At 40.9% G+C, this 17,038-nt stretch overlaps 2 protein-coding genes across 3 annotated transcripts in view; both read right to left on the bottom strand.

Moving 5' to 3' along the window:
- Brip1 (BRCA1 interacting helicase 1) overlaps window positions 1-2,076 on the bottom strand; it is a 125,585-nt gene extending 123,509 nt beyond the window's left edge. Inside the window, 2 exon segments of the mRNA XM_021645850.2 lie at window positions 912-1,411; window positions 1,999-2,076. The gene's annotated coding sequence lies outside the window, so the exon portion shown is untranslated.
- Window positions 2,077-3,910: 1,834 nt separating this feature from the next.
- Window positions 3,911-17,038, bottom strand: part of Ints2 (integrator complex subunit 2) — a 48,118-nt gene continuing 34,990 nt past the window's right edge. For both annotated transcript variants that reach the window (XM_021645846.2, XM_021645847.2), the window contains exons 19-25: window positions 16,707-16,832; window positions 10,001-10,199; window positions 8,324-8,575; window positions 7,911-8,018; window positions 7,696-7,801; window positions 6,163-6,339; window positions 3,911-6,059 (exon numbers count right to left, since the gene is read on the bottom strand). In XM_021645846.2, coding sequence (XP_021501521.1) covers window positions 5,890-6,059; window positions 6,163-6,339; window positions 7,696-7,801; window positions 7,911-8,018; window positions 8,324-8,575; window positions 10,001-10,199; window positions 16,707-16,832 — 1,138 coding nt within the window. In that variant the 3' untranslated portion in view covers window positions 3,911-5,889. The remainder of the gene's footprint in view (window positions 6,060-6,162; window positions 6,340-7,695; window positions 7,802-7,910; window positions 8,019-8,323; window positions 8,576-10,000; window positions 10,200-16,706; window positions 16,833-17,038) is intronic.

The raw sequence follows: 17,038 nt of genomic DNA, 5'->3' as shown, positions 1-17,038 counted from the left end.
CAATAAACTCAATATCCAGGGGCTGGAGAGGTGGATTCCCGCACCCACATCAGACACCTCACACATGCCTGTGACGCCAGCTCCAACAAATCTCACACCTTTATCTGGCTTCTGCAATAACCCAAATTCACCTGGCACACACCCACACACACCCACTAAAAGTATTATAGTTTAAGTATTGAAATAATGTCATTTAAAAAAAGACACCTTGCAATACAACAGAACTCTAATAATAAAAATTGGAATTAATAAGCATATAAAGAAAAGTAATGGAAATAAAAAAATTATTAGTCTTATCAATAAATCTCAGGGTCAAGAGCATGTACTGGAGTCTAACCAATCTGGACTCACTCCTACACCATGATGTATTAAGTATGCGACTTTTAGCAAAATCATTTAACTTTTCTAAACCTCCATGTGCTCAGGTACTACGTAAGAAACCTTTTAGGCCTGCTGTAAGAGTTAAATAATGTAACAACAAACAGTGCATGGCAGATACAGCACAGTTCCTGTAACATTTTAGATTACACAGAATCACCCTTCAGAAACAATAGATTTCTGAAGCAGCTCTGTTACCCCATAGCCTCACTCTTTTCCCTCTTATGCTGGACATTCCTGTTTCCCCTTTTCACATTTCTTTTAGAAGAAAGGAGCAGATGAGCAGGCAAGAAGCATAGGTCGTATCTATGACTTATCATTTTACTTCTATAGTCTAAAATCCTTATCTGCAATAATGTCTAATTTAAAAATTATTGTAAGGGGAAAAGTATCTTTCCATCATGATTCTTTAATTTTTTTTTTTTTTTTAATCATCTTGTAATTTACTGGGGGAGGGGGACCCGCATGGCATGGTACGTGTGTGGAAGCCAGAAGACAATGTTCCGGAGTCAGAATAGGGTCTCTCCTCTCACCAAGTGGGTCTCAGGTCTTCAGGCTGGGGTGTGTCTTTATCTGCTGAGCCAACACAGGAATTCTGAAGTCAGGAGATTACAGTGGAAAGAAAATGGATCTGAATTCCATTGTTTGCAACACCTAACCTCCCAGACACTTTTACCAACTGAAGAATTTTTGCAAATATGAAAAAAATATGGTAAATTCAGTCTAGGAATGGAGATGGTTAAGACAGAATGCTCAGCAGATCATGAAGTCAATGAGAACTTTAACCATGGCTCCTGTGCTCCAAAGGAATCACTACTCTTAGAGTATTTTCCAGTTCTAAATATTGTTCTGTGAGACAAGCCCTGCACAAAATCGGGCCAGCAAGAGCAGTCAACATTCCAGCAGGCAGTAGTAATTAGATTCAGTGCGTGGGAGAGGACATGACGAAGGTAGGAGGAGCGTTCGAAGGGGTCCAGGGAGGTTGAAGGGTGTCCTGGGAGAGAGATGATCAAGATGCACGTGCGGCCTGAAACTGTCAAAAAATAAATAAATAAATAAAAAACAGTTTCAGAAAGAGTATCCGACCCAACGCTGATTCTATCTGTAACCCTCTGAGGTTTAGTGTGACCTAACTAACCTCCTAATCTGCAACTCAATACCGTCTCACTGAAATCAGCCGAGGTAGCAATCTGTGCCTACCTCTGAGGCAACACTCCTCTCAAAACGTGGAAGCTTCCCTTGCAGAACGCGTCAGAGAGAAACAAACTTCCGGACGTGGTGATGTACGCTTTCGCCCCCCCCCCCCCCCAACAATCGGGAGGCAGAAGATCGAGAGCAGCCTGGTCTACCTGGCGAGGTCCGGGCGAGCCGGGGCTGCAGGGTGAGACCCCGTCTCTCTTGCTAGCTCCTCAGCCTTCCTTCCCCCAGCTGCCTGGGTCCCCCACAGCCCCGGGCGCCCCGGGCAGACAGGTCCGGTCACACCGCGGGGCCCGAGCGGCGGCGAGCGGCGGGGCGCAGGAGCCCGCTCCCCGGCCCCCGCCCTCCTCCCCACGCGCCTGCTGCCGGCTCCCGGAGGAAGGGAAAGGGCTGGCGTTTGGGAAGGAGCCGCGCGGAGCCTACCTACGAGGAGAGCTCACGAGCACCGAGGTCTCCCCGGCTGCCGCGGCGCTGCCGAGCCACCGCCACTCCTCCCTCCCGGCCGGGCAGCGATGCAGCGCCACACAGACGAATTCGCGCCTCCCGCCCCTCGGCTCCCACTCAGCCAATCACACATCCAGACCGGAAAAGGAACTGGCCAATCAGCGTGCGAGGCCCACGCTGTTACGCCCAATGGGAGCCTGCGAAGTAAGGAAGGCTGCGAGGTACTTGGCGGCACCGGAAGGCGAGCGCCCGCGGCGAGAAGGGCTGGAACGGGTGGTGCAGGTTTGCAGGAGGGAAAAGAGGAGCCTTGGACCAGCCAGTTCCCTGGTGGCTGGAAGACTAATTTGCGACTAAAAGGAAACATTATTTTCCTCCGTTGTCTTATCACGCGAGTAAAACTTCCCAAGGTTACAGCACCCAAAGACGGGGAAGCAGACTGCGACAGAATCGCCACTACAGAGCCAGAGTAAGTCAGGAGGTCACATGGCAGTTTGTACAGTACTCCGTGATACTCAAGGCCTTCTCGGATATTAGGATCTGCGGTGGATAATCTCTCCAAGATCACATCGACCTAACACTAAAGACACGGGGGTTAACCATGACCTTGACAAGCTAATTTTTTTGTCCATTAGATGTTTTATTATTGTTATCCTTGTCAGTGGTAGCCTAAATTTGACTCAACGAATAGAGACCCCAAAAGGCAAAAGCGTGAGGTAGTTTTCTTCAGATAATCAGTTTGGAGCGCAAGACTGGTTATTTGCCCTGCTTTTCAGTTATGTTTCTTCCTATAATGATGGCATCTGTAAATCATAAGAAATAAATTACCTTTGACCTAGTAAGCTCAGTGCCCGAAACTTATCCCAAAAGCATAATCTAAAAGTGATAATCCCTTAGTTAACCAGTGTCTCTTAGTAACACTGAAAAGTTATTAGGTCCTTAGTGTAGTAATGGGTAGAGAGTATACTGATTTATCAATTCCATAGATTAGATAAACTGCTTCCAAGAAAACTATATGCCCTGTGAAACTGGGTTTAAAAAAGCAGAGCCAGAGCTGAAGACGCGATCAGTGGTTGAAAGCACTTGCTGCTCTTGTGTAGGACCTCCCTGTACCAGCTGTAACCACACTTCCAAAGTAAAAAAAAAAAAAAAAAAAAAAAAAAAAAAAACACAAAAAACAAAAAAAACACCTCAATAAATAAAACAAAGTAAATTAAGTAACAAAAAGCAGACTCTAAACTGTGTTAGGAATTCAATAGTAGGATAATATGTCAATAGTATAATATGTCAAAGATGGGCTGAAGAATCATTTTTGAAACCCTTCAAATACCTTCAGATTGTTACTTTCCTCTTGTTTTGTGTTGGCCCTGCTGAGCATCAAACACTGAACAGGGCTTTTTTTTCTTTTTTTGATACACGCTCCTCTCTATGTAGCCCTGGCTGTCCTGGATCTCCCTACATAGACCAGGCTGGCATGTAACTCACAGAAATCCTCTTTCCTGTGCCTTCTAAATGCTGGGATTGAAGGCACTTGGGACACACAGGGCTAAAAAGAGTTTCTTGTCTTCTTTTTGAAGACTGTTTCTAGCTGCCCTGATCTGTGTAGACCTGCCCTCAGAAGTGCTGGGACGAGAGGTTGCACCACTTAGCTCGGCACCCTCCCAATTTATATACACATATATATCCATCTCCAGTAGTTAAAGTAACTACTCTCATTTTCCTCATGTAAATTTCTAAGGCTTTCAGCTGGCTCCCATCACTTACTGTCCTTTGGTGTGTGTGGCCTTGCAGAAAAGGATACATTGAAGCCCTGGAACTAGGCAGTACTAGGTTTTAAATCTCTCCTGGTACCCTTTTACATTAACATTTGTGGAATAAAACACAAAAACCACAGTTCATTGATAAAGAATGAATGTTTATAAATCAATATTCAAAATAGTTGCACACATCTGTTTTGACTTGAATAAAAAAATCACATTGTGACAAAGTTTATAACCTTAACTTAAGATACATGAATATAAACATTTACTACTATTTACACATTTTATTTACAGCATCAACAAATCAGATGGAAAACAGCCTATATTATTACTTCAACACAGTATGTTATCTATCACCAGTCTTTGAAAATGGATCCACGAAATGTGTACTGCATTTCATTACAAAACATACTTTAAACAATTTCTGAATTGTGTTCTACTATTCACACAAAATATTCCAGAAAGGCCTCATTTAAAAACAAAACAGGAGCAGTCGTATTTAATGTTAAGAGACTACAAAACTGTCTCATTTAAAAATATGAAAATTCTTATGGTAAATCTTTAAAGCATATCTTTTACTCTTCACATCAAAATTACTTAATTGAACGTTAAGCATGTAATAAAAAGGTATATCTATTCCATCATGCATGATACTGTGCACTTCATGATTGGAAACAGCTATAAACTTGTGATAGAACACCATCATGAGGTAGGGTCAGGAGTAACAAAGGAGGAACATGAGACGCGGCTATGTGGTGGTGGAAAGGATGACGCTAAAGTCCCTTTTATGAAAGAAAAGGAACTTTCCTTTTAGTTTTCTACCTTCTTCACCGAGGTCTGCTTTGAGTGGGGTGGCAAATGACTGAGGTATTTCTCAGAGAGCAAAGAAGTACCTTCCACACTGGCTACTTGATTTTAAAAATGATTATGGTCATCTGAATGCATCTGCCTAACTGTGCAGTTCCTAACAGAAGACTACAAACTTCAGCAACACAGTATTTCCCACATTACAATTTTTCCTGAGGTTCAAACACTGTATTTTCTTACTCAAAGATCTTCTCAAAGTAAAATGTGAATTATAATCCTGATGATGAACCAAAAGCTCTATTGGGGTTTATTGCTCTAAAATTCATTTAATTTGATCTATCTTTGCTCCTCTGAGAATTAGATAATACAGCATTATAAAAATAAATTTAAAAAAGAATAAATGAAATTTACTTTCAGGTTCTTTGCACAAAGATGTTTCTGTAAGTACTTTACAATCAGTATCTTAAAATTTCAAATTATTCAAGTATCTCTTTAAACATATGGCTTCATATATTAGGAAAAATCGAAGCAGATATGTGAAATTTTATATCTTCATCTGTAATTCCAAGGCAGTCATTTACTAGCTTTGTTTCCCCCCCCACCCCCAACAGGATCTCATTATGTAGCCCTGGCTGTCCTGAAACGCACTATATAGACCAGGCTAGACTCAAACACACAGAGATCTGCCTGCCTCTGCCTTTCTCCCTAGGGCTGGAATCACAGGTGTGTGTCACCACACCTAATTTACCTGCCTTTAAAACAAAACAAAACAAAAAGCCTTCTTAGTACTGTTTATCACCAACTAGAATTCCAATCTGTAATACTGTTCCTTGTATTACAAGTCGGAGATTTCTGTGTACTAACTGGCAATTGTTCCTGAATTTTTCCTTCCCTACATTCCTCTTTCTCCTTCCTCCTATTCCCTCTTTGCTGAAAACTGTTAAAAGCACAAATATGAAGGATATCCACAGGCTCATTTTTATAAGAAATTAAATTAAAGGCCTGGCAATCTTTCTTCCCTTCAAGAGCTAAGTGCATGGCCCAATCCCTTTTTAGCGACAAGTTTCTTAAAGTTTTCCCAATGGAAAAGAAGTTCAGCTGCTACAATATAAACATACCATCAAAGCAGATCCAAAGATATGCCAATCAAACGTAAGGAAGTATAATTCTCAGAGTTCTAAATTATACTCATGTTGAACTGAATCATTTCAGCAGTTCCAAGATCTCACTGTTCCCATCAGTAAGAGTTGTCATAAAATCCAGATTCCTGCTGGGTATGCACCAAACAGCTGCATTTAATTTTTTTTCAAATTCCACTAACACTCATGTTTATTATTTCAATTATTGTACTTTCAATACAATGACAGAGCTGGACATCAGGATCCATGCTTCCAGTGTCCCTGGACCCATTTTTGTAAGAAGGATCTTTACAGATTTGAGACCATCCGCTTGGTTTCTCCTTTATTTGCTGAAGACCTACAAAATAAGGGGAGGGAATAATTAAGGCAAGATGTTCTGAAATGAATATAGACTTATTTGAAACATTAGAAAAGCCTCTTGAAAGTGAGGTACCACTTACGTGTAATGATTGGATCAATGTCTCTTGTCTGAGTGGCAACATCAGAGGCACACACTTGCCCTATTTGAATTAGCAAAGACATAATGTCCTCATACAGCGGAGGGAATGCTCGACAAAAGGAGACCAAACTTGGAAGAGTTGGCATGAAAAAAGCATACCGCTTAGCCTGTGTTAGGACTGGTGGGAAGACATGAAGCAGAACTGTTTGTCTTACAGAAATAATTGAACACAGACAACCTACACAACAGACCGACACGATGTTTTGTACTGGGAAGGCTGTTTTGATTAGATGGTGCCCACACTAACTTTAACAGCCCCTACACTTCTCTTCGCTCATCATCCAAGGACCCATGCTTTTATTCTGACCCTGCACTGTGATAAGGACATGCTTGCATTACTTCACTTAGTTCTCACAAGTGTATCGCACCAGCTATGCATATGAAAAAACATTTTAGGTAAACTTTAGAGAAAGTATAAGAGTCGTTCTAAGGTCCAGTGTGGTGGTGAGTGTGGTGGTGTACACTTTTAAAAGATCCCAGCCCTCAAGGGCAGAGACAGGCAAATCTCTGAGTTGGGGGATAGCCCTGTCCACACAGTATGACCCTACCCATAAACAAACAAACAAACAAATAAATAAATGAGGTTGTTCCAAAGCTGACGGAGGTAGCTCACTACAGAGTTCTGGCCTAGCAAGTGCAAAGCCCTATGTTCAATCTCAAGTCCTGGGGGAAAAAAATAATGCTTGTTCCAAGTCACACAACAGTGAGTTTGACGACAGCCTGGTTTACAAAGCAAGTTCTGGCCTAGCACATGCTACACTGAGAAACCCTACCTCGAAAAACCAAAAAAAAAAAAAGAAAAAAGAAAAAGGAGAAGAATAGTAATTAATTTATTACTTTTTTTTGAGACAAGGTTTCTTTGCGTAGTCCTGGCTGTCCTGGACACCCTCTGTAGACCAGGCTGGCCTCAAATTCACAGAGACCCTCCTGCCTTTGCTTCCTGAGTCCTGGGATTACAGGCATGTGCCACCACCACCCAGCTATTTATGACATTTTCAATTTTCTTTCCTCTGGAACTGAGCACACTTAGTAATTTCTAATTTGTGTTCTAATTCTACAGATTTTATTTTCATTCATGAAAGAGTATTATAGCTAAAATAAATTATATGCGCACATTCAGAAAGCAAAGGTGTCTGTCTATGCTTCTGTACTATAAATCACATTTGTAAATATAAAATTTTAAAAGAATAGTAATTCAAAGGATGGCACAAGTTAAAACAACGGCAACATATACCATGTTATACGGGCTCATTAAAACAGCAAAAAGCTCAGCATAGTGGCACCCAACACTGCAGCACTCAGGAGGCAGAGACAGGTGGGTCCGTGAGAACCTGGTCTACCTAGTAAATTCCAGGACAGCCAGGACTACACAGAGAAACCCTGTCTTCCACATGCGCTGTTGAGTCTTAAAGTTCAGAAAATACATGTAATAAATGCTTTTAGACACTTTTGTTGCTGTTGATCGGCTACACACCTGTTAGCAAAGTTCCCATTACATTGACAGCTAAGCGAGCCACACTCAGTGACTTTGGTAATGCATACTGGATACACAAGTGAGAAAGCAGCTGTATAGCAAATATCTGCAATACAAAAACCAAAGGTCACATATCTCCTTAAGTGCTAAAGATTATAAAATGTCTTCTCTGCTGTCCACACTGGAAAGTGACCAAGTTTTAAAATGCTTGTTACCTGTTTCTCGAGTTCTGGCTGGGCAATAAGCTCGGGTATAAAATCCAGACAGATGTGCATAGATGGGATCCCTGCCACTGTGAGAGGCAGGAGTTCACACGGATAGCCCTGTCTCAGGAGGAAAGAGAGAGGTCAAAGACAGGCAAGGACGGAAGTGAAGCCTCACTTCCGTAGGATCTGCTCTAAGCACCAAGCGTATGACGGTCTATCTGGAACTGCATTTGCCCGATACATTACAACAGAGAACAGAGATAAAGTATCTGGATATTGTACCAGTATTCAGAATTTGAATTTTTCTAAATATTGCAAAGAATCATCATCCTTTCTCATTTTCAAATGACTTGCATTAATTTAAAATATAAAGCCCTCAAAAATAAGATTAAAAAATTCAGCATTATTCTGTGGACACACACCTGAAAATGAACAAGCTTAGCAATATTGGGATCTGCAATGTACATTTGGTGCAACAGGCAACAGATAAGGCACTGAACTTCTCGAAGGTTACAGAGCAGATTGTCTTCTCCTCCCTCCATTTCTTTCCTTGGAGTGCTGGTGGTGATGACACTCTGAGAATTCCTGAGGGAGATGTCTGGACTGGCACCTTTTGCCTTCTCCTCTTCAGTGGGCAAACAAATCTCCAAGAGAATCTGCACAGCTGCACTATCCTACAAGCAGATAAAAAAGTGGATGCAAGAAGTCTCTGAGAAGTGGATCTGAAAATGAAATCTCTATTTTCATTTGAACAGGAATGGCACAAAAGTTCTTTGGAAACCCACAAACTCCAAAAAAGTGGTAATTCTTAGAGCAGAGCTGAGCAATTTACAATGCAGAGGGTCTCACATTTTTAAAGCTAAAAACCCCTAAAGAATCTTAAAGAAAAAAACACACTTTCTCCATAAAAATAAACATATGCAGGAGGCTAGAGATGGCTTGGTGGTTAAGAACACTGTTCTTCTAGAAGACTGGGGTTCAATTCCTAGCACCCTTATGATAGCTCAAACTGTAACTCCAGTCCCAGGAGTTACACCGCCCTCTTCTGACTTTCACGGCCAACGCATGCACAGAGTATACAGACATAAAAGTCAATCACCCACACACATAAAATAAAAATAAGCAAGTAATCCAGGCACAGTGGCACACACACCTTTAATCCCAGCACTCAGGAGGCAGAGGTAGGTAGGAGTTCAAGGACAGCCTGCTCTACAGAGTGAATTCCAGACCAGCCAGGACAACACAAAGAAACTGTCTTGAAAACAAAACAAACAAACAAACAAAACACATTTTTTAAAAAGCATGTAAATTAGCACCTGCCATACTTCGGAAGACTCATATAAAACTAGGCAGATGCACACACTTCAGTTCACAAATGTCTACTGGACGGGTAATCTGAGCCAATGGCCTCCACAGCAGGCCTGAACCTAATTTTCTTACTTCCTCTCACTCTCCTTCTTTCCCCAAGATCCTAACAGGTGTTTCTCTATTTTCCTCTATTTCACGTCTCACAGCAGTACTTGAGAGGTGGTCTGTTTGAGGTTCCTATATGGAAAAGACAGACTGATATTTCATAATATTCTGTTTATAGACTACCTCCAACATCCATCACTAAAAACAAGTAATCAAGCTGGTGGCACACGCCTGTAATCCCAGCCCCAGTGGACCTCTGTGAGTTTGAGGCTAGGGAGCCCAGGGCAGCCAAGACTCACAGAGAAACCCTGTCTCAAAAAAAAAAAAAAAAAAAAAAGATAGATAGATAGATAATTTTAAAAATAATAGGTTATACCTGCTTTACCACCATGCCCCTAGTCCTTGAATTACTATTTGACACACAAGTGTCCAATAAATATGTGCTGATCAAGTGAAGATATCACTTAAGACTAGTTAAAGGCTTATAATTTGATAAATATAAGTCTTATTAAAATATATATTAAGTTTGTATAGATAATAAGAGTCGACCTGATTCTCAGAAGCAAAGATAGCATTGTTTTCGGCTCTAAATAAAAGGAGCACATGGGGCCAATGTGCCACCTATGTATTTAGTTGAAAACAAACAACCATGCCACTTGACTAAATTTTATTTTAGCAAATTTTACCTGAGCAGCAAGTAATGCATTTTTCAGTTCTTCTCTGGTAACTTCTGGGGCATCCGTTTGTCCAACCAAACCTACTGTGCTGTTCTGGGAAGGTCTCTCCTGCTCTGCTGTTTCCTTCAGATGGGCACTAAGGTAAGCTTTAGATGCGAGCAGATACCCATTCAGCATGTGCAGAGTAATATCCATTAGTGGGGGGCACCTAGACAAAGAAGAAAGGATGTATCAGGAAGAAGAGGAATTTAAAAACTAGTCAGAACAGAATCAATTCAGTGTACGTCGTTTGAAAAACACAGTTTAGCAACTTTTCCCAACAAAATATTCATTCTTCCAGGTGTAAACTGGGTGTGCTAGTGCCTGCTTATAATCCTAACACAGGGGAAGCTGAGCCATGAGGATGAAGACCACAAGGTAGCCTGGGCCACAGGGCAGGACCACACCCCCTCCAAAACAATAGATAAATAACTTCTATTTCTATTCTCTGCATTTCAATATTAGATAAACATCGTTCTTTATCTTATCAGCTAAAACAAAATCAATTAAGTTGTAGATCAAAATACTAGCATTTTGTAGAAAATGATAGAGATACTATTACTGACTAAGACAGAAACTAAAACGGATTATTCTTTCTGCTCCCATTTCTTCTTCGGTGCAAGAAAGGAAGACACTTCTGTATTCTAAAAGTAAATGAATATCCATTTAATCTGGAGAAATTATTTACTGAGCCTCAGTTTCCTCATCTATAAATTGCATACACATCAAGAATGGTGGAGCAAGCTTGAGGCAAGAAAGCCACAAATTCAAGATTTGTGCAAATTCTAGCAACTGGGCAAGAGTCTTTCTGAAAATGAAGAATATATAGCACAGTGACAAAGCCCTTGCCTAGGATGCACAAGGCCTTGGGTTAATCCCAGCACTAAAACAAACAAACACACCTGGAAACAATAAGAATGGCCCTCTACCTCTGTATGGTTAAATAATCTGTAACAATTTTTCCAAAAATAAAAGACAAAAATGACTTGAAATATTTTTTAAACTCTGAAATGTCAAATTAGACATTGTGAATCAGAGCTTCTGGAAAACCATCCTGCTAATCCACATGGAGCTGCACAATAGTCAAAGGAAATGAAGCAGAACTATTAACCGCTCACAGGAACAAGACTCAAAGAGTTCTTAGGAACATAATTATCTCTGTGGCACTCCTGAACGCCTTTCCACTCATGATCTTCCACCTCGGCATCTAAGTTCACATTTTCTTTTTTTTAGTCCCCTCCGTGTGTGTGCCTCTGTGTGTATGTGTGTGTATGTCTATGTGTATACACATGGCGCTTGGGGCTGCACGCAGGAACATTCTGAGCAAGTGCTTGGGTACTGAGTTCCATCCCCAGGCAGCACTCGCAGTTTTTTAGAAACATTTACAAGAACTTTAAATGTATAGAGCACAATGAAGAATGAGGCTATACTGACACACTGACGGCTCCTCTGGAGACAACTGGAATTGGTCAAAAGAAGCCAACAAGAAATGTGGCTTGACCAATGACAGCTGTGAGAGTGATACTGTCTACCTTTATTTCTGTATATTAGTACATATAACATGTTTCAGAAATGAACAAAGAAAATGGATGTTAGTAAAGAATCTCAAATACCCCGTCACACAGCTCCCCGTTATGTTCACAAGGCTAGCTTATTTGAGATCTAAGTCCACCTTCCTTCGTACCACCACCACTATAGAAATCCTCATTATCTTTTATGTATGCTGCACAATTTCTTTTAAACCCATCAGACTGATCACTTGGCAAAAATAAACTTAAACTGTACAAAGATTTTTTTTTTAAGGCAAAACAAAGCAATAGGGCTGCCAGCCTCCCTAGGGCACATTAGCTTGGTCAAAGCCCCAATCTCTAGCACCCAAAAAATTTAAAACTACATTATGTAGTAAGAACAGATATCATTTTTTCCTACAGTCTCCATAATAAAATACATTGGGTTATATGTTAACTTCAAATATCAATCCAAAGAACTAGGGATTTAAAAAAAAAAAAAAAAAAAAAAAAAAAAAAGCCATAGCCCAGGCTGGCCTAAAACTCATTAGGTAGCCAACACTGGTTTCACATTCATGATTGTTCAGCCTCTGCCTCTCAAGTGCTGGGATTACAGGCATGTGCCACCACACCCAGCCTTTGATAGTCCTTATAGAATACATTATAGATGAAGAACTCTCTAAATCAATGAAGAAAACAAACAAACCAACAAACAGTTAGAAAAGCTTTTGTGAGAATCACTGGGCATGTTGATGCACATTTTTAATGCCCAAACAAAGGCAGACACAGGCGGATCACTGTGAGCTCGAGGCCAGCCTGGTCTACAAAGCATGTCAAGAGCAGCCAACACAACACAGAAAAACCTGTCTTGGAGTAAGGGAAGGGGAAGAAAAGCTTTTCTGAAAGATAAATAAGAAATAACAATAGCCAATAAATGTATCAAAATGTTCAATAGAACAAAAAATATAAAATAAGAAATCTATTTTTCACTTTCCTATAAAATATAACATAGAAACATACAAGAAGGTATACAACATAATCCACTGGAGTGGAATGTAAACTCGTTGAGCCCTTCTGGATAGCAGGATAAAAAACATGAATCAAATTCTTAAAAATGACTGTGTTTGTGTCAAATTCTATTTTTAGCAATCTGATCTAAGAAACTAGTATGCTAAGACGCGCACAGTATGGTAGACACATATAATATAGTATAGTATATACAGGACCACTGACTCCAGCACCTGTAGATAAGACACTCAGCCACAAGGATCAGGGTGAGCACAGCACAGCTTTAAGATGAATACCATGGAGCCAATTACTGTAAGCATGCACACCTTTTAACACAAGTAAAGGTTCTCAAGGTTCAGGCTACAAAAACACCACATACATTCTGATAGCACACCTCAACAGCTTTCCTGGAAAAGTAAACTGAGGGAATTCAGGCCAAGACATCTACCACTTCAGGAGACTTTTAATACAGATCATTTGTTATACAAATGCGATCAGTGAGACGGCTCAGCAGGTAGACGCACTTGCCTTGAAAGCCCTGTGACCTGAAACCCACATAAATGTAGCATGAGAGAAACAACTTCATGAAGCTGTCATCTGCTGTTCACATGCATGTCATGGTGTGCCTACCACGCCACCCCACATGCGAAAATGAATAAAGTTTAACAGTTAATGCCCGTTTTCTACACCACACTGCCGTTTATATATATTAGCTGCTATGTTGTTTATTCTGCTGATTCTTATGTCCTATGAAATCTTGATCTCAGCAAACTGTAGTTAGATAAATTTTTAAAGTTTTATCACTCTGAGAATGCCACCAACTGGAAGATTTAAAATAAGTATATATGCAACGTAGGTCCCTTTTTCAGGATTTACTGTGTGTATGATATGTATATAGGTACGGACACCTATACTAACCTATACATGTGCTCCTGAGGGCACATGTGCAGGTGTGTGCTCATACATGTGCAGGCCAAAGGTTAACGTTAAGTGTCTTTCCTCAATTGCTCTCCACCTTGATTTTTTTAGGCAGTGTCTCACTTAGCCTTCAGCTCACCAATCTGGCCAAGTTGGTTGGCCAATGACAGTCAGGGCTCCACCTTTCCCCCACCCTCATCTTCTTCCATACCTGGCTTTCACATGGGTTCTGCAATCTAAACTCTGACACTAACAGTCAAGGCCTCCTATTGTCTAACCTCAACTAATGTTTCCAATCAAAAAGCACACACGTCTCAAAAATTAACCTTCTGCTCCAAATATTCTTCTCAAAATACTTCCACAAGAATAGGGCAGGAAACAGGACAGGAGCCTACCACAGAGAGCCTCTGAAAGACTCTACCCAGCAGTGTATTAAAGCAGATGCTTTGGTTTGCCCAAACCAAACTTTGGGCAGAGTGCAGGGACTCATATGAAAGAAGGGGCAGATAGTGGGACATAGAGGGGACAGGAGATCCACAAGGAAAGCAACAGAACCAAAACATCTGGGCACAGGGGTCTTTTCTGAGACTGACACTCCAACCAAGGACCATTCATAGATACAACCTAGAACCCCTGCTCAGATGTAGCCCATGGCAGCTCAGTATCCAAGTGGGTTCCCTAGTAAGGGAAACAGGGACTGTCTCTGACATGAACTCAGTGGCTGGCTCTTCGACCACCCACCCCTGATGAGGGAGCAGCCTTCCCAGGCCACAGAGGACAATGCAGCCAGTCCTGATGAGACCTGATAAGCTAGCGTCAGACGGCAGGGGAGGAGGACCTCCCCTATTAGTGGACTTGGAGTGGGGAATGGGAGGAGATGAGAGAATGAGGATGGGATTGGGAGGGAATGAGGGAGGTGGCTACAGCTGGGATATAAAGTGAACAAACTGTAATTAATATAAAAAAATAAATATTTAATTTAAAAAAAAGGCATACAGGTGCTCATCTGTAATCCGAGCCCTCCGAAGGCACAGGAAGAGTCATGAATTCAGGACCACCCTGGACTACACAAGCTCTAGACCAGCCTAGACTAGATAGTGAGAGAGTCTCAAAAAAGCCAAGACCCATCACAGAAAACTTTTCTTGATTTTCTAATCCCCATCACTATGCTGGTGGGGTTCTTTTGGCTGGTGGGGTTGTTCTTGTTCACATTGTTTATTTATTCACTTGTTGTATGCACATGTGTATCTGCGTACATGTTTGCATACATGGGTGCCATTCCTACCATGTATGTGGCAAGGTTCAAACTGAGGTCCTCAGTCTCGGCAGCAGGCACCTTTACCTGCTCAGCCATGTCGCTAGCCCATTTTTATTTTTTTACAGATAGAGTCTCGTTCTAGCCCAGACTGTCCTCAAACTTACATAGTTGGTGACAGTAACTTCAACTCCTGATCTACCTGCTAGACCTACAAAGCACTGGAATTACAGGCACATGCCATTACACAACACTCAGGTCCCATCTCCTCCAGATCTTTCCTAACTTTACTTGTTTTGGGTTTTTTTTGGTTTTTGAGATAGGGTTTCTCTGTGTAGCCTGGGCTGTCCTGTACTCTGGACTCACTTTGTAGACCAGGCTGGCCTATTACACAAAGAGATCCTTCTGCCTCTGCCCAGCCCCACCCCCAGTGCTGGGATCACAGGCGTGCACCAATGTGCCTGACTACTTCCTAACTTTTTAAAAAAGATTTTATTTGATTTTTATTTATGTGTTTGAGTGTTTTGCCTGCATGTGTTTCTGTTTACCATGTATGTAACTGGTATTCAAGGAAAGTTAGAAGTCAGAGCCTCCGGGACTGTAGCTACAAAGAGTTGTGAGCCACCATGTGGGTGCTGGGAACCAAACCTGGATCCTCTAAATGAGCAACAAGTGGTCTTTAACCTCTGAGCCATCTCTCAAAATGCTCCCCTACCACATTTTTTTTTTTAAGACAGGGTTTCTCAGTATAACCTTAACTGTCCTGGAACTCACTCTGTAGACCAGGCTGACCTCAAACTCAGACATCAGCCTGCCTCTGCCTCCCAAATGCTTAAATTAAAGGTATGCACATCACCATCACCAGCTTTTTTTTTTATTTCTTATAATGGGTGTTTTCTCTGTATGTATGTCTGTGTACCACATGTATGCCATGCTGCCACAGAGGCAACTGTCCACAGAGGCATACTGGAGTTATAGATGGTTGTGAACCACTGGGTGCTGGGAACTGAACCTGAGTCTTTTGGAAGACCAGCCAGTGTTCCTAACCACTGAGCCATTTCTCAGCCCATCTGGTACATGTTTTTAATCTCAGCTGTCAGGAGATAGAAGCAGGTGGATTTCTGTGAGTTTGGGGCCAGCCTGGTCTACATAGTGAGTTCCAGGACAGCCACAGCTATATAGATAGTGAGATCCCATCTCAGAGAAACAAAATCAAAACAACAACAGAAATTCACTTAGCACATCATTCATCTGCGTATGACCATATTATTTAAAACTTCACACATCTACCTTCTTTCCACATGTAGATGATGACCATTGAACATAGGCTCCTTGACTTATTTACTCTTAATGTTATTTATCATGACAACTTGAAATTCAAATATTACTATCTGGGTTAATTAAATTATTTTTAACTAAAAAAAAGTTAAAGCCATTTCAAAATAATTAGGAATTAGAGACACATGTGTAATCAGTGAAGCTAACATCACAACACCAAAAAGGTCATAGTTTAAAGTATGCAATGACTTACAATGTATCAGTGTTTCAAAATCATTTTTCAAGCTGTATGTGGTGACACACACCTGTAATCCCAACACTAAGAGCTATAGCAGGAAACTCAGGAGTTCAAGGTCACCCTCAGCTCTACAGTGATACCTTGTTTCAAAATAAAAGACAACAAAGCAAAACCTTTTTTAATGAGCTAACAGAAAAGGTCATATTTGTCACTGGTCTTGATTTCAAGAGACAGAGGGTTACTACTGATGACTACCAAAGACAAGAACACCTTTCTTTAAGTTCAGATTTCACTGTCCATGTACTAAATATTACAGACTATAATTTACGAATATATGCAGCTAGAAAACTGCATAAATATATTACATATATATTTCTAACAGCAATTGGATAATTAAAAGATTTTCTTCAATTTCTTTTGATTCTCCAAAGTACAGCTTTATTTAAAAAAAAATTAAATTAAATAACTTACCTGTGAACCCTCCGGTCACACCTCAAGACAATGAGAGGATCTATCATCAAATCATTCTGAGTGTATTTCTGTTGTCGTATAAACTTTATGGAAGGTTGGAGTGCATTAACTGTCATTACCCACAGCCTGGTGAGAAAACCATAACATACTCTTAATAGCTATGCTATAACTGACATCTACAGTCATTTGGTACTTTGTATCTTAAAAAAAAAAAAAAGCTACTTTCAAGCTAGAAGAAAAACAAACAAAAAAAACTTTGGAGTGCCAGGCACAATGGCACATGCCTGTAATCTCAGCACTTGGGAGAGGCAGGATCTCTGTGAGTTCCGGCC

The sequence above is a fragment of the Meriones unguiculatus genome, chromosome 7, assembly GCF_030254825.1.
Source record: "Meriones unguiculatus strain TT.TT164.6M chromosome 7, Bangor_MerUng_6.1, whole genome shotgun sequence".
Taxonomy (NCBI): domain Eukaryota; kingdom Metazoa; phylum Chordata; class Mammalia; order Rodentia; family Muridae; genus Meriones; species Meriones unguiculatus.
The sequence above is the reverse complement of the archived record's forward strand: the minus strand, read 5'-3'. Positions and strand labels throughout refer to the sequence as shown.